The 18,914-nt window shown below is 37.3% G+C and overlaps 1 protein-coding gene across 1 annotated transcript; it reads right to left on the bottom strand.

Annotated features, from left to right (window-relative positions):
* Positions 1 to 17,250: 17,250 nt before the first annotated feature.
* On the bottom strand, positions 17,251 to 18,142 carry LOC120781670. Its single transcript, XM_040113894.1, has one exon. It carries the CDS (start codon positions 18,139 to 18,141, stop codon positions 17,404 to 17,406), a length of 738 nt encoding a protein of 245 aa, XP_039969828.1. The 5' UTR covers position 18,142; the 3' UTR covers positions 17,251 to 17,403.
* Positions 18,143 to 18,914: the final 772 nt, after the last annotated feature.

Here is an 18,914-nt window from a genome sequence, read left to right as displayed (position 1 = left end):
AACTTCTACACATGACTCCATCCTCCATATACATATATACATACATTTGTGGTATGTACATATGTACTCGATGGAATTTCCACTATACATATAACATATGCATACATATGTATTTGAAACAGAATAGAAGTGCACGAGTAAATCAGTGTTTAGGGGATGATATGCATACAATCCGAACGTAAGTATCCGTCACTTCGGGTATTTTCTGCTGGTGCAAACGTTAGTAAACAAATCATGTACATATAAGCTGATCGCTAGTGATTGAGAGTTGTGCTCTATCGCTAATTTGAAGACAAACGGTTCGATTCGTGTACAGAATTGACAGAATCAGACAAAGTAACGGATCAATACCTGATTGTGAACAAAGTTTTATTACTCGTTGCAGTTCTCTGGTGTGCACACCGATCGTAAAAAATCAAACATTTTCGCACAAGCTCATATATGAGTAAATCCCAATCAACCCACATGTATGCCGCGTATGGCCACTTTAGGCTAGAAACGAATTAGAATGAGAAATAATGTACTTTTATTCTTATATATTACTTTAATATTAAATGGAATAATCCCAAGAGGCTTAACGATTGAAATGTAAATATTCTTAAGGGGGGAGATACCTAAAGAATTTTCAAAAAATTAAAAACATTTTTCTCGCTCTAATCAATTGAAAAACAATTAAAAAATATAGTTCCGAAGTTCCATTTTTTTACTCCGAATATTTTCGAAGAAATAGGCCCCTGAACCACCACCTTCAAAATTGTGAGTGAATTATTTAAAGGACTTACTTGAACTAAAGTGTATTTTGTAGGCAATTTTATACTCTAGTACGTGATAGAGCGCTTTTCCGAGAAAAGTGGCATTTTGACAGTTGTTTAACTATTTTGATGTCGAAAAACACTGGTAAAAATGGCACTTTTTACAAAATCCATGACTACATCCTCAATTTTTCAAAATTCTCAAAACCCCTCTACTATACACTTGATAAAAGCTTTCAATTAAAAAATTTTAACTTTTTTCGTTTCATATAAGATGCCTAGTCGGGAAATTGACAACCACAAAAAATGTCAATTTGCGGGATCGTTGATACCTCCGCCATTTTTTTTTTTTTGACATAAAATAATTTTTGATTTGTAGTTCAATAATACCTCTTAATATATACTTTTAAAATTGGTCTCCCATAATAAAAGTGGAAGAATTACCTGTTTTGACGGTACTAGAGGTATCCCCCCTCAATTAATTTGTGAATTTGGGTGTGTCTATTTCACCCAGCGATAATGAGAATAAATTATACAAACAATTTAATCAGATAAGCAGCATTTGGGATGTAACCCGTTCCCACGACAGTCGGATTTAAGTAACTGGAACGGACACGGACTTTTTCGGCACCATGCCTCGAAATTACTTCAGAAATGTTTTTTGCAGCTACAATAACAACAACAAAGACCTGTCAAATAATCGCTATGTAGTTGAAGACTTGCTTCATGCCGAGGGAAGACAACGTCATTACACGATCGTATTTGCATCAGAACAATTTAAGGCCTAGCGCTAACTACCACGCGGCGATGAAAACGACAGCACCTCGGGCGAGGACTCCGCTCGGTTCGTAAGCATACCACATTTAAAGCAATGGCAGCGGTGAGCCTTTCACTTTATCAAAAAATATTTTATTTCATAATTAATTTATAATAAATCCACAATTAGACGCTGTAGCCTTTCAAATGTAATAACCAGACGATAAGCAAGTAAGAGAGAAATGATTATGTAACTCGGTAAAAATTAAGTAAATGCAAATCAAGCAGTATGAAAATGGCTTTTACAATTCATGAACCTAACTGCCCTTAGCGCTATGTGTTGAAGATGTAAAGTTACGACTTCTTTATAGATCACGAAATGCGCATGTGATATCGTTATCTGCTTGCACCGGGTAGTAGAAGCTTTTAATTATGTCATACCATATTTATTTTTTTACATTAGAAAAAAAATGAAAATGTGAACACATAAAGCGCGAAACGGCATGGCAACACGACAGTGAACATTTGTAAGAAGGCAGTGACATAACAATTGCCGGCATGTACACAAGACCACACAGCTGTCCATTTTGCATGTACACGATTTTGTTGTGGCCATACTAATACCTTTCACTTCAATGATATTTTAATATTTTGTTCAAAGTGAAATTTTTATGCAAAAAATAAGTCAATACGTAATTTTTTTTGTTTTAAATTATAAATTGTTATTACAAATGATATAACGAGCTATTATATGCTTTTATTTGTAAAATAAAGTCAGGTTTGTTAGAGCTCTGAATAATTGTACATTTTACATATTAGCGGCATCACTCTCTCTACTGTCGTTGGCAAATATAAGAATATCTTGAAGTTGCAGTCGTGTAGTTGTACAGCTGTCTAAATAACTGTATCCTTTAGAACGTGTGTATTTTAATTTTTGACAGATGTCGCTTGCAGTTTTCAGCACTTGAAAAAGAAAGCTTGAGAACCAAAAATACCAAAGTTCTACTAAACACCATGATCGTAACCATTGCGCAAACCTTTACCTTTCTAATAGAAATCGATCGTTTTTGCTATGCAACACTTCGTTTGGGGTTTAAATAATGTTTACTACAGATCTAGTTATTTCCGTTTAAATTAGCAATCATATGGTTTACTGAAGGAGATGAAACAACATTACCCCAAACTCACCATTTTCTTGCTGTCGGTTAGTTATCAAGAATGCCTTTTAAATGATTTCAATTGATTGAAGAATAGTAAAATGCTCCAAAAAAATATAATATTACTCAATAACTATGTATATTCCTACGACTAATTGATTGTATTGACTATTTATAACCGTAATACTTCCAACGATGTTAATATTATTTTAATGTTCCCAAATTCAAGGTTGTCCTGGTTCAGATACTTACCCAACGAGTTAAACATATTTCTCACCTTTTTATGGATAACTAACTAAAATTATTCGAAATTATAAATTAACATTATAATAAATAAACGCACTTATGATCACCTGCAACTGCTTTGTGGTATAAAGGTTATTCTCTAGACACAGATGATAGCCATTATACCAAGAAAAGTTGAAATTTGACAACACAGCTACACAATTATTTTTCGGTTGAGTTGAAAACCACAATACCAAATTTCAAAACTTCAACCAAAATGCTGTTTGGTTGAAAACCGTGATAGGGAACTTACGTATACTACAAAAGTTAGCAACAAGATGTAGACTTAGGTTTATTAAATTATTTCACAAGTGATATTGAATCCAGGTAATATATCTTTACACTACTCAAATTAACCGTTATGGAGAACATAAAAGTATTATTACATTTTTAAACTTCGGGAAGTTGTAGATAGAATATTAAAATGCACTGTTCAAATATATTGAACAGGCTTATCTTCGCCAATGCGGAGGCAATACAATACATACATAAATATACACGCATATATATGCAACACATATACAGTACCTGTCCAATAAATTACGAACGAACAAAAAAATTATCCGGAGTTCTAACGTTAATCATTAATAAAGACATAAATATTTGGCGTATTTAAAAAAAAATTATTTTTTATATGTTATATACATTAAACTTAAATTATCATATTTTTGGATTGAATCATATTCAATATAATTAAAAATATTAAATTTTTGTTTTCGTTCGTAATTTATTGGACAAGTACTGTATGTACATACATACATGAGGCACGTATGCATTTAAATGCAATACGCATGTACTCAAGATATGTTATATAAACATATTTACTTAGGTTTGGGCAATTGATTACAAATGCACTTGTGCACTTGAAAGTAATCCCAAACCATACAGCATAAACAGTGATGAGATAAAAGATCTTGTATGACAGCACACACACACACACATGTATTGCATTGTATCAGGCCCGTCCAACATAATTTTGTGAAGGGCCAGGTTTAGCATTTTCATAACCGTAGGGGGCCAAAAAAAAATAAAATGACCTTCAGTTTTGGTATATTTATTTATTTATAAAAAGCAACATCATATAAATCTTAATATATTATTATTAATGTAACTATGGCCTTAGCATATAAAGATATTCTTATTCTTAAAATCTAATTAATAAGATGTCTGAAATTGTTTCTGTCTGCACAGCGCATCTATCTCAGCTGGAGTTTTAGAAGTGGCTATGCGCAAAATGCCTTTAAGATGGCTATCTAATAAAGATGATCTGGTTTTTGATTTGTTAAATTTCATGCGAGAAAACAGCTGCTCGCAAACATATGTACTACCAAATAAAGAAATATGTTGAATAGACAGCTTAGTAAGGTTTGGGTATTGACTGGGTGTAATATACTTTTTGTAAAATTCAATTAAGTTTGGAAGACAATTATTATTTGCTGTTTTTAGATGAGAGCTGCTTTGCAATTCTATTAACTCCAGCTGTAAACTCAGCGCAGCGCTTTCAATTTCAACATCAAATGGATTTTGAAACACTTTCATGCAGAGAGTTTGTGATTTGAAGTCTGCGAATCTGTCGTCAAATTCGTTCCTTAATCTTTGGAACATCAACACGTACTTGTCAAAATCCAAGGTATCTTGCTTTCTTGTAGATAAGGTCTCCCAATGAATCAACTGCTTTTGTTCCAGCTGCTTTTCCAACAACAAAAGCTTTTATGTGAAAGCTAGAACGTGTTCGTATAACTGTGTGCATAGTTGGTCTTTCCCTTGCAGTTTCAAGTTAAGCTCAGAAAGATATTTAGTTATATCAACCACGAAAGCCAGATCAGCCAACCACTGCTCATCAGTAAGGAAAGTAATTTTTTGGCCTTTGTTGTCATGAAAAATCTTTAAGTCGTCCAGCCGGGAATAGAATCGTTTTAGTGTAGCTGCTCTGCTGAACCAGCGAACGCGACTGAAGTATACAATGTCTTCGTGATCTGAACCGACATTAGCCAGAAAAGCCTGGATCTGTCTGTGGTTAAGCCCTCTTGCGCGTATAAAATTAACTGTCTGCACTACTTTATCCATCACGTGTTTCAGGCCTATACAACTGGGATGCCCAAAGACTATAAGAGATGGCGGGCCGGATGAAGGGCCTATGCGGGCCGGATGGTGGCCCGGGGGCTCTATGTTGGACAGGCCTGCATTGTATAGTTGAAAACAACCCCATGTGGTGTGCCGTACATACACATATATTTAACTAGATAAGTAAGACTTAAAATAGTATATAAGGTGTACAATATTAACAATAAAATCAGAATGAAATATTTCTCACTCAATGAAGGTCGTTTTATTTCCCCCCACCAGAGGTAAGGAATAAATAATCTTTTTTGAGTTTTAAGAATGAATAAATTCTCACTCGACGAAAAACGGTTTCATTTCCCCCCACCAGAGGTAAGGAATGATAAATTTTTTTTGAGTTTTTACATTTTTGGTCCTTCGAGCCGGATGAAGAGCTCGGCCAAAATCAAAAAGTCCTGTATTTAAAAAACAGGCAATAGAACAAAAATAATTGTAAGACGGGTATATATTCCCGCATATTGACAACATAAAAATAATAATTGTAAGACGGGTGTATATTCCCGCATATTAGCAACATAAAATAAAGAGAATGAAATAATTCTCAGCTCAGTGAAGGTCTTTTCATTTCCCCCCACCAGTGGTAAGGTTTGATAAAATCTTCATTGAGTTTTAAACATTTTTGGTTCTATCGAGCCTAAAACAAAAAAAAAGAGCTCAGCCAAATTTAAAAAAGCCCTGTGTTTCTTCAAATGCACAATTTACAAATTATTTTTCAAAATTTTTTCCTGAAGTTGAAAATTTATATTTTGAAATAACAGCGGAGTATTTCCAAAATCTCAAACTTTGTATAGCGAGATTACAAAAAGGAGAGCCCGAAATTAGTTATATTTCTCTTCAGCGTGATGTCCTGTTTGAAGATTTTGCAATATAAGAAGAACCTGAAATTTTGTACCATTTTGAATCAGAGTTAAAATGTACAAAAGTTCCAATCTTTTATCTACCTTGTATATATCTGTCTTCTGCTGAGGAAGAAACAGCAGAAGTAATAGAGGAAGACAAAAACATATATGAAGTTGAAGTTGAAGCGGAATCACTTGAAGAACTTCATAAAGCTTCAAAAACTGAGGAAAAACCAACTAAATTGGTAACTTGTCATCTATCTCTTCCGACAGGCTCACATTTTGGAAAAATGTGGGAAAGTGAAGTCCAGGTTAAATCGTTTTAAGACGAAACTGAAGTAGCTGATCATATTTTGGAAGATAATGCTAAAACACAGAAGGAAGATTTTACTACTTCACTAAAATACATAAAGGAAAAATGTACCGATGCAGAAGGTGATAATACTGGCAGGAATTCAGCGCAAAAGAGTACAAAAACGGTTGCAGCTTTGAAGGACACAAGAACATCCAAGGATGGATCCAGCAGCAGTAAGGACGAACGCCAATGCAGCAAGCGTGATGACGATAAATCAAAGAGAAAAGATGAGAAGTCCAGCGACAAAAAGGATAAAGACATTAGTGAACAAAAATCATCTTCAAACAAGGCTTCCCAGAAGGATGACAAAGAAAATTCTTCAGTGAATACATCTACAAAATCGTCGTCCACAGGAAAGCAGACAACACCTTCGCGTAATCTTTGGATATCCGGGTTATCTTCATTAACGAGAGCCAGTGATCTGAAAACTATCTTTTCTAAATATGGAAAGGTTATCGGAGCCAAGGTGGTCACCAACACCCGAACTCCGGGTACACGTTATTATGGCTACGTAACAATGTCATCATCGTCGGATACCAGTCGAAGTGTCGGCAAAACACGTGTGGTTACAGCAAAAAAAGATGAAGACAAGAAGATACGAGACACAACTTCTAAGACGAGAGACGATAAACAAACTATTGAAACAAATGACGATGCATCAAAAAAACCTTAAGTGGAGAAGGATAAGCAACGCGATAAAGAAATCCTTTTTCAGGACCATAATAAAAAAGACGTAAGTAAAACTATAGAAATAGCCGAAATAGATCCAGTTGGAAAAGCGGATGTAGTAACAACTATTTGGGAGTTACTAATACCATGGCAGCTTACGTTAACAAACGAAACGTCGATTACAATCTGCGGTTAGAAGTCACTTTTGTCGCCCGGGAGAATGTTCAAAAATGAACATGGACATTCAGTACGCATTGTTATTCTTTATAATCGGCGTACTAGTAGCAGTCTTCATTTACTATCGATGGAAGGCCAGGCGACGACTACAAGCTGCAATCACCTTCCCAGAAGTCACTTTTGCCGCCCGGGAGAATGTTCAAAATTGAACAGGATCATTACTTCAAAAAGGCGGAATAATTAATATATTTATGTATATTTAGACAATTTTATACAAATAAGATATGAAACAGTGTAATTCTCACTATTGTAAAAACACATACAGTTCACTAATAATCACTTCTTTCCCTCGGCAATATGTTCAATATTATTGAACAGGCTTATCTTCGCCAATGCCGAGGCAATACAATACATACATAAATAAACACATAAATATACATGCATAATATTTTATCGACAAATTTTGTTCAGCGATGAGGCTCATTTCTGGTTGAATGGCTACGTAAATAAGCAAAATTGCCGCATTTGGGGTGAAGAGCAACCAGAAGCCGTTCAAGAACTGCCCATGCATCCCGAAAAATGCACTGTTTGGTGTGGTTTGTACGCTGGTGGAATCATTGGACCGTATTTTTTCAAAGATGCTGTTGGACGCAACGTTACGGTGAATGGCGATCGCTATCGTTCGATGCTAACAAACTTTATGTTGCCAAAAATGGAAGAACTGAACTTGGTTGACATGTGGTTTCAACAAGATGGCGCTACATGCCACACAGCTCGCGATTCTATGGCCATTTTGAGGGAAAACTTCGGAGAACAATTCATCTCAAGAAATGGACCCGTAAGTTGGCCACCAAGATCATGCGATTTAACGCCTTTAGACTATTTTTGTGGGGCTACGTCAAGTCTAAAGTCTACAGAAATAAGCCAGCAACTATTCCAGCTTTGGAAGACAACATTTCCGAAGAAATTCGGGCTATTCCGGCCGAAATGCTCGAAAAAGTTGCCCAAAATTGGACTTTCCGAATGGACCACCTAAGACGCAGCCGCGGTCAACATTTAAATGAAATAATCTTCAAAAAGTAAATGTCATGAACCAATCTAACGTTTCAAATAAAGAACCGATGAGATTTTGCAAATTTTATGCGTTTTTTTTTTAAAAAAAGTTATCAAGCTCTTAAAGAATCACCCGATATATGCAACACATATATGTACATACATACATGAGGCACGTATGCATTTAAATGCAATACGCATGTACTAAAGATATGTTATATAAACATAATTACTTAGGTTTGGGCAATTGATTACAAATGCACTTGTGCACTTGAAAATAATCCCAAACCATACAACATAAATAATGATGAGATAAAAGATCTTGTATGACAGCACACACACACACACATGTATTGCATTGTATAGTGGAAAACAACCCCATGTGGTGTGCTGTACATACACATATACATATTTAACTAGATAAGTAAGACTTAAAATAGTATAAGTTAGCACCAGCTAAGTTGAAACCAAAGCTAACACCAACAATATTGCGCTAAGTCAACAATTACAAAGAACTGGGAAATAGCCCAGACGCGCGCTCAGCAAAATTGTCAATGTCAGCAGCGCAATATCCGGCATGCGCCGATCAAAATTCTGGATCGACCAAAAAAAGGAATAAGCAAAATAAAACACTTGCAACAACATCCGGCATGCGCCGACCAATACCAATTGCTGACACAGGTAGAAATAGGGTATATTTAAGAGAGAATAAGTAGAATTAAGTTTTTAGTATTAATGTTTTGGTAATTCAAGACGAAATATCTCCTGTCATCAAACAAACAGTCGTCGCATTCGCGACTGGGCTCTCACGTCACTGTTGACAGTCATAACTTTGAAGTCGTAGATAATTTCGTCTATCTTGGAACCAGCGTAAACACCACCAACAATGTCAGCCTAGAAATCCAACGCAGGATAACTCTTGCCAACAGGTGCTACTTCGGACTGAGTAGGCAATTGAGAAGCAAAGTCCTCTCTCGACAAACAAAAACCAAACTCTATAAGTCACTCATAATTCCCGTCCTGCGAGTTGCGAGTTTTCGAGAGAAAAGTTCTGCGAAAGATTTATGGTCCTTTGCGCGTTAGCCACGGCGAATACCGCATTCGATGGAACGATGAGCTGTACGAGATATACGACGACATCGACATAGTTCAGCGAATTAAAAGACAGCGGCTACGCTGGCTAGGTCATGTTGTCCGGATGGACGAAAACACTCCAGCTCTGAAAATATTCGACGCAGTACCCGCCGGGGGAAGCAGAGGAAGAGGAAGACCTCCACTCCGTTGGAAGGACCATGTGGAGAAGGACCTGGCTTCGCTTGGAATATCCAATTGGCGCCACGTAGCGAAAAGAAGAAACGACTGGCGCGCTGTTGTTAACTCGGCTATAATCGCTTAAGCGGTTTCTACGTCAATTAAGAAGAAGAATTCAATAAAGGTCTTGCGACCAACGAAAAAATCTTTTTTTTAGAGTTGTACAATACAAGTCGATAACTGGCGCCCGAGTCAAATAAGCTCGGCGGAGTCTATTCTTTGAAAGTGTTAAGAGCGTTGAAAGTGTCAGAAATAACGACAGCATGACACCAGCCGACCCGGAGTAAAACAGCAAGGAGTAAGCACGTGTTCCCGAGTACCGTAAAGAAAAAAGGATATCAGCACACTTACCGGCATATCTATCAACAATGCAGCTGCTACTAATGTAAGAAAATAAATTATAAGTACTAATTATACCATATAAACCCTATTCTTAACTAAATTTAATGAGATAAAAATAGTTAGAGAAGGAATTTAGATATACGTCAGAAAAGTGAAAAATTTAAATAAAGAAAAGTTTTTGTGAAAAAATAGAAAATAGTGGAAAATTTAAAGAAAGAAAAATAAGTAGTAAAAAATTTTTTTAATAAAGGAAGTTTTTGAAAAATAGGTGCATAGCTAAAATCTAGAAATAACAAATTGGCTTGTACAGCCTATAAAATTAAATATTACTGAGGCTGCGATTCACCACCCTCGGGGGGACCCTCCAGCTTATAACATAAAAAAAAACACTGCGATTCACCACCCAAGGGACCCTCCAGTGATTTATCAACTAAACAAAAATCTAAAAGGATAAATTAATTATAAAAAATAAAAAGCAGATAATAGCAACAAAATAAAATGGCAAATCCAAATAATTTAATAAGACCACCCGTGTTAGGGGAATAACACAACTCCCCCACCTGCCCAACAAATTTCCCCAGACTTGGCTAAAACATTATACGAGCTATGGTTTTTCAGGCTATAGAAGCCAGTGGACCAGAGCTAGTCAGGACTACTCTAGGCAATAACAATAACACTATTATAAAAGGTCAGACCATAGAAGAGCACTATAGGAATAATATGGCTAAAATGGATAAAGTCCCAGATGTCGTACGATCCTTGAGAGAATTCTCAGGAAACGCCTCTGAGTTCAGCTCATGGAAAAAAAGTGTCGAGCGAATTATAAAGATATATGAACCCTCAAAGGGCACCCCAAAATTTTTCGGAATTCTAAATGTAATCCGGAACAAAATTGTTGGAAAAGCGGACATAGCGTTAGAATCATATAACACCCCCTTGGATTGGACAGCCATCTCCCGTTGTCTGACCACCCACTATGCCGATAAACGCGACATAGGCACTCTAGAATATCAAATGACGTGCCTTATTCAGGGAAGGAGCTCTATAAACGAATTTTATCAGAAGGTTTATAGTCAATTATCCCTAATACTTAACAAAATAGGATGCATGGAAATTGGCGAGGAGGCAGTCCATCTAATAACGGACAACTACCGTGCCAAGGCCCTGGATACCTTTGTGAGAGGACTTTCCGGTGACCTCCCGAGGCTTCTGGGTATAAAAGAACCCAAGACTTTACCAGAGGCACTACACCTTTGTCTAAAGCTGGAAAATCAAGAACACCATGCCAACAACCAAGTGTTAAATGCACCATCAGTCCCCAGACATCAAAGTTTCAACTCTTTCATTCCTAGACAACAACCCCCCATGGCAAGGCAGGTACAACCATTAAGCTCACGATTTCCCGAATCAAGATTCTATCCCGAATTAGCCCATATACCTCACCCTCAGCAAAGTTATCGCCAACCAAATTCGAATCCACACAATAGCTAGCAACAACAAAACTCCTATAACTACTCTAGATATTCATATAACCAACAACCAAACTATCCTCCCCAAGGCCACCTAAACCTCCTCAACCCATGGACGTGGATGAAAGCGTCAGAACAAGAGCGGTAAATTATGTGAACCGCCCTAAGCCCCAAGAAACTGGCAAACGACCATTGAATGCATCCAAGATCAACCACCCCCGCGCGAAAGCTGAAAAGAACTTTCATATAGACACGGACGAAACAACTTACGATCCATACAATGAAGACCAACATTATGACCAATACGACAACACCCAACAAACAGCTTACAGTCAGGAAACAGCTTACAATAATGTAGACAAAGAACCATATGACCTAACGGACGTACATTTTTTAGACTGAATAGCTCTTCGTTGCCCTAAAATCGCAAAAGAAAACGATAACCCCTTTTTCGCCAACTCAGTTGGAGGAAAAATAAAAATTACACAACACACATTTTTAAATCTTTTCAACTTGGAAAATTGCAGACTCAAATTCTTTCTACTACCCACACTTAAGACTTTCCATGCTATATTAGGAAACGACAGTCTAAAAGAACTTTCAGCAGTCATACACACAAGAAAAAATTTCATGGTCATAGCAAACACAGAAAGAATCTACCTAAGACAATTTAGTATACAGAATGTTAATACAATACATATTCGAGACGAACATCCTACAACAATAGGTAAAGACGAAATAAGCCAGCTAACACGAAAACACCGCAACCTATTCTCAGAACCGAACGAAAAACTGACATACACAACAAAAGTAGTAGCAGAGATATGAACAATTTCCGACACGCCCATATATTCAAAATCTTACCCATACCCTACCAGCCTTAAACAAGAGGTGAAAGACCAAGTAAACAAATTATTGGAAGACGGAATCATCCGAAAATCAAGGTCACCCTACAACTCACCTATCTGGATCGTACCCAAAAAGAATGACGCTTCAGGCGAAAAAAAGTTCCGAATGGTTATCGATTACAGAAAACTAAATACGGTCACAATTGCAGATAGGTACCCAATACCAGAAATAAATGAGGTTCTCTCTCAACTAGGAGATAACCGAATTTTCTCTGTAATTGACTTAAAAAGCGGTTTCCATCAAATTCCTCTTAAGGAATCTGACGTGGAAAAGACAGCTTTTTCAGTGAACAATGGAAAATATGAGTTCACTAGACTGCCATTTGGTTTGAAGATTGCCCCGTCTATTTTCCAACGGACATTGGACGACATACTAAGGGAATATATAGGACGGATATGCTATGTATATATAGATGACATTATTATATTTAGCAAAGACGAAAAAGAACACTCCGAACATATAGATACAATTTTTGACACCCTTACAAAAGCAAACATGAAAGTGCAAGTCAACAAATGCGAATTCTTTAAAAAACAAGTCGAGTTCTTAGGATTTGTAGTATCCTCCGATGGAATTTCAACAAACCCATCCAAAGTACAAGCAATAGCCAACTTCCCCTATCCTCAGACGATCAAAGACTTAAGATTATTCGTAGGCTTATCTGGTTATTATAGACGATTTATCAAAGATTATGCTATGCTAGCAAAGCCGTTAACATCCTTACTTCGAGGTGAAGAAGGAAGAATGTCTAAGAGCAGTTCAAAAAAAATCTAAATACAATTAAATGAAGAAGCAAAGGCAGCATTCAATAAAATCAAGAACACGTTGACATCTAAAGACGTAATTCTGCAATATCCCGATTACAGCAAAGAATTCAACCTGACTACAGATGCCTCAAAATATGCCATAGGCGCGGTCCTGGAGCAAAATGGCAAACCAATTACCTTCATTTCAAGAACATTGAACAAAGCAGAAGAAAATTACGCGGTAAATGAGAAAGAATGCTTGCTCCTCCTTTAGAAACTGCCTATACGGTACAGCAAAAGTGGTAATACACACTGACCACCAGCCCCTTACATATGCCCTAAGTAATAAAAATAACAATTCAAAGCTAAAACGTTGGAAAGCAATACTCGAAGAGTATAACTATGAATTAAGATACAAGCCCGGAAAATCGAATGTACTTGCAGACACTTTATCTAGACCACTTGAATTAAATTCATTATCAGTTGCTACCCACTCCGATGAAAGCTCATCTCACAATCTAATCCCATCTGTGGAAGGACCCATAAACGCCTTCAAAAATCAACTTTGGATCTCTTTAGGAGAAGAAGACAGCTATCAGCTTAAAATACCATTCCCGACCTATCATAGACATCTAATTACTAAACCCAATTTTTCAATGGACAACCTAGTGGCATTATTAAAACGTTACCTAAACCCTTCAGTCATAAATGGCATAATTACCTCCGAAGAAATAATGGGAAAAATCCAAGAGGTCTACCCCCTACATTTTTCCAATTATAAAATCCGCTATACCCAAACAAAAGTAGAAGACTTAATAAACGAAGACGCCCAAAACGAAGAAATTTTGAAAGAACACAAACGAGCACACAGAAATAGAGACGAAAATAAGAAACAACTCATACAAAAAGTCTACTTCCCCAAAATGAAAGCAAAAATAGAAAATATTATTAAGCAGTGCAAAGTTTGTAAAGAACATAAATATGATCATCATCCCAACAAACCGAAATTACTCGAAACCCCAATTCCCCTATACCCCGGTGAAATAGTTCACATAGATATCTATACTACAGAAAAACACCTGGTCTTAAGGGCATTAGACGAATTTTCGAAATACGCACAAGTTAAGTTAATAAGATCAAAAGCAATAGAAGACATTAGAGAACCACTACAAGAAATAATCTTTTCTTTCGGAGTACCGAAAACAATAGTCATCGACAACGAGAAATCGCTAAACTCAGCTTCCATTCAATTCATGGTTGAAGATCAACTTGGAATTGAAAAATTTAAAACACCCCCCTACACAAGTACAGTCAACGGTCAAGTGGAAAGATTTCATTCCACACTATCCGAGACCATGCGTTGCCTTAAAACAGAACAAACTCATCGCTTGTTCCAAGAACTTTTAGATAGATCCACATATGAATACAACTATTCCATACACTCCGCAACAGGGAAACGACCGATAGAGACATTTTTCGGCAGACGAGTTTCAATAGACCCCGAACAATACGAAAACTCACGCAGAGAAAACATAAACATACTTAGGAAAAGACAAGCGAAGGACTTAGAAACTCATAACAAAACAAGACAACCCATAAAAACATATTCCCTGGTGACATAATTTACGTCAGGATAAATAAACGATTAGGATCCAAACTTACCGCTAGATATAGGAAAGAAATAGTAAAGGAAGACAAATCTAGCGTGGTAATAACTGAAAAAGGACGGACAGTACATAAAAGTAACATCAAGACCTAGAAACACTAATAATCTTTAAATTTTCTTATAAACGTATAATTTTTATTTTCAGACTTCTCGTACATTTAGTGTACGCAGACTTTAAAACTATAGACTATACGAACTCACAACTAGCAACATTTGACAAAGGACTGACGAAAATTCAAACTGGGACCTATAGGATAATACACAAAGTTGATCTAGATGCATGCCAAAATGCATTAAATGAAATAAGCACCACTGTAAAATCAAAGATTACTAATGAAAACCCCCTTTTACCCATCCTCATTAATGAATTAAATCTAGCACAAACTTATCTAAATAGACTTAAACCAAAAAGATTTAAGAAGTCTATAGACACGATAGGAAAAGTATGGAAATGGATCGCGGGAAATCCCGATCATGATGACCTAGTTACACTGGAGAGCCAAATAAATAACATAGTAGACAATAACAACAATCAAGTAACAATAAATAAAATAGTTTTTGATAGGATAAATAAGATAACAGCCGTTTCAAATAAAATTTTGAAAGCCGTTCAATCTAGCGAAGACATACAGCACAATGTTGCTATAGAATTAAAATACAAACTTAGAGTTATAAAGGAAGAAATTATCAATATAGATTATGCGATTCATTGGGCTAAAGCCGGAATTGTAAATTCATATATTTTATCAAACGAAGAATTAGAATTAGTTAAATCTGTAATTTTAAAGAATAATCTTACATTAAATAATGTTGAAGAATCATTAGTACTAGCAAATATAAAAATAGCTTCAAATAACACAATGTTATTTTACATAGTAAGCATACCATTAACAAATGAAGAAATTTGTGAATCAATTCTAATTAAACCAATAAAAAAGGAAAAATATATTAATAAAATCCCTTTCGAGGACATTGTAACTTGTAATGATAATAAAATATTTGCCATTAAACTAAAATGTAAAGAAAACAACAATATTAGAATTTGTAATCATAGGAACATTATAGACATTAGTAACACTACCTGTGTCCCACAACTACTCAAGAGCGAACCAGCAGAGTGCACATTAGTCAACAATCAGCACATCCCTTCAGTTGAAAACATCTCACCTGGAATAATTCTATTAAACCAGTACAAAGGTACAATTCAAATTGACAACCAAAAAATAACCCTTGAAGGATCATATGCAGTGCAATTCCACAATTCCACGGTTATAATCGACAACCATGAATACTCTTTTAACGAGATACTAACCAGCAAACCCCTGCCTGCTATACTGCAATCAAATATCCCCTCAAACAAGGAAGAAGAAATTTTAAGCTTAGAAATGTTGAAAGAACTTCACATTAATAACACCAAGCGGTTGGACGCATTGAAAACAACCCACACAGCAGCCCTAGTAACAAATTTTTCGCTAACGATCACTAGCATTATCTTCATAGCAAGTTTGATTATCAAGTTAATCATGAAAATAAATTTCAAGGCAGAACCAGAGCTATCGAGCTACAATCCGAACGCCAATGAGGCCGATATTAAAAAAGTCGCAACACCCGAAATGCCTTACTTAACAGAACCCACAAGCCCAGTTTTTTAATCCAAACAAACGAGGACGTCCGTTTTTGGTGGCGGAAGAGTTAGCACCAGCTAAGTTGAAACCTAAGGTAACACCAACACTATTGCGCTAAGTCAACAATTACAAAGAACTGGGAAATAGCCCAGACGCGCGCTCAGCAAAATTGTCAATATCAGCAGCGCAATATCCGGCATGCGCCGATCAAAATTCTAGATCGACCTAAAAAAGGAATAAGCAAAATAAAACACTTGCAACAACATCCGGCATGCGCCGACCAATACCAATTGCTGACACAGGTAGAAATAGGGTATATTTAAGAGAGAATAAGTAAAATTAAGTTTTTAGTATTAAGGTATTGGTGATTCAATAAAGGTCTTGCGACCAACGAAAAAATCTTGTTTTTAGACTTGTACAATACAAGTCGATAACTTATATAAGGTGTACAATATTAACAATAAAATCAGAATGAAATATTTCTCACTCAATGAAGGTCGTTTTATTTCCCCCCACCAGAGGTAAGGAATAAATAATCTTTTTTGAGTTTTAAGAATGAATAAATTCTCACTCGACGAAAAACGGTTTCATTTCCCCCCACCAGAGGTAAGGAATGATAAATCTTTGTTGAGTTTAAACATGCACGCAATTTGTATAATTTACTCACCTTGCTGGCCAACCACACTTTCTTTTAAAACCAAAATGCACCAGATTCCAAAGAATCGTTATAAACTTTTATTTTTATAAAATGCACTTAGAAAATAATATAAAAAAATGTGTTTTTAAAATGTTTTAAAAATTTAAGTTCGAGTTACAATGTATGTATGTTATATATATAAATGTACAAATGAGCAAACGCGGCTACAAATTGCCAAACAGTAGTTCTTTTGAAAACGTTAAATAGATATATGTATATATACACAAACGGGTACGTAGCGGAAAGAACCGGGATGCTGCGAAAAGCGGAGGTGTTGCTCGATCGATGTCGTAACGAACAAAGGGGCGCGAGCGCCTTTCTCTTGTCTTTTTGTTCTAATTAGAACGTAGAACGTCATCGCGTTTTGGTGCATGTGCGTGTGTGTGTGTTAATGTGATTCGGTGTGGTGAAATGATGTACATCTGATGTGACGTCGCTACTCATTTAGCCATCCCGGCCCCCCTAGGCGAGTATTTAGCCTAGAAGCCGCTGTAGCTGCTGTAGCGTAGCTACAACGCTGCTGAGGCCTGTTGACCGCCGGGATTGCGGCCTAAGCTGATGGCGCCGTGTTGACGTTGTCCGGTTTTGGCGCCAGGAACGAGATTCTGCTGGAAAGTGTCCACGCCGGCGATAAGCCGTCACAGGCGTTCTTTGAGAACGCCTGACGTTACCGCTGGTGCGAGGAGCCGGTGGTCGCCCGGAGTCGCGTCTGGTAGTGCGGTGCAACAGCGTATGGTGAGCCCGCACACAGATTTGGCAACGATTATTTGATGGGCACTCCTGAGTTGCATGGGAAGTTGCCAGACAATTCAGGCAATACCCGTGCGCCTGTGCCACCTGCTGGTGTTGCATCGGCGGCATGCCTTTGAAGATACCGCAGTGCGATAGCCGATGCGGGCGGCGGCATAGTGGACAACGAATTAGTTGCAGATCCGCTGGTAATGCTGGCGTGCTTTGACGCGGAGCCGTTGTCGCGGTGGCGCCTGTTGTTGTTCGAGGCGCTGCCGGTGCCATGTTGGTCCGGGGTGCTGCTATTGGGGCAGCTTCGGAGCGAGGGGCGGAAACTGCCGAGCGCATGGTTGGCGTTGACGATGATGCCATATCCACGTCCATATTACTCTGTGAGAGAAATGATGATATTAGAAAGATATTGGTAAATTTACAATAATATGAACTTTTGTGCCACGATATGTGGCATGAATAGGATGTCATTTTTTTTATCAGACATTTATGTTAAGTCTTTTGTGTCATTTATGTTATTCGAGGTTTCGTTTTGGTAAGCGGTTTATATGTTTTATCGATTTATTGATTTGTTAATATTGCGGTTTCGGTTTTACGTTTCTTTACCTTCGGCGGTTGGTAGATAGCATAGTTTGACGAGCGGTCTGGTTAGCGTTCGGGTTTGAGTGCGGAGTTCAACTACTCGAACATGACCGTCGGAACCGTAATGAAGTTGTTTTATGCGGCCGAGTCGCCATTCCGTAGGAGGGAGACAATCATCTTGTATAAGGACGCAGTCTCCAAGCCTTGGTGCCTTTTCTTGAGTTTTCCACCGGTATCTCTTGTAAAGGTCCTTTATGTAGTCTTCCTTCCATCGGCGGCTGAAGTCATGATGGAGAATTTTAATTCGTTCTCATCTGTTTAATATGGATAGCGACTCCACGCCTGGCTCAGGTATGGCCAGAATGGGTGCTCCTTTTAGAAAATGCCCTGGGGTTAAAGCTGTGAAGTCGGAGGGATCTTGCGAGAGTGGTGAGATAGGTCTAGAGTTTAGTACGGCTTCGATACGAGCGAGCAATGTCGTAAACTCCTCATAATTGAATTTATGGTTACCAGCCGTTTTCTTTAAATGGGACTTAAAGCTCTTTACTGCTGATTCCCAGAGTCCGCCCATGTGAGGAGAACATGGGGGTATGAATTGCCAATCGATCCCTTGGGGTGCATATTTTTTGACAATTTCGGGGGATACTTCTTTCATGAATTGT

This window comes from Bactrocera tryoni, unplaced genomic scaffold (genome assembly GCF_016617805.1).
Source record: "Bactrocera tryoni isolate S06 unplaced genomic scaffold, CSIRO_BtryS06_freeze2 scaffold_7, whole genome shotgun sequence".
Classification (NCBI taxonomy): Eukaryota; Metazoa; Arthropoda; class Insecta; order Diptera; family Tephritidae; genus Bactrocera; species Bactrocera tryoni.
This window is presented reverse-complemented; position numbering and strand designations above follow the sequence as displayed.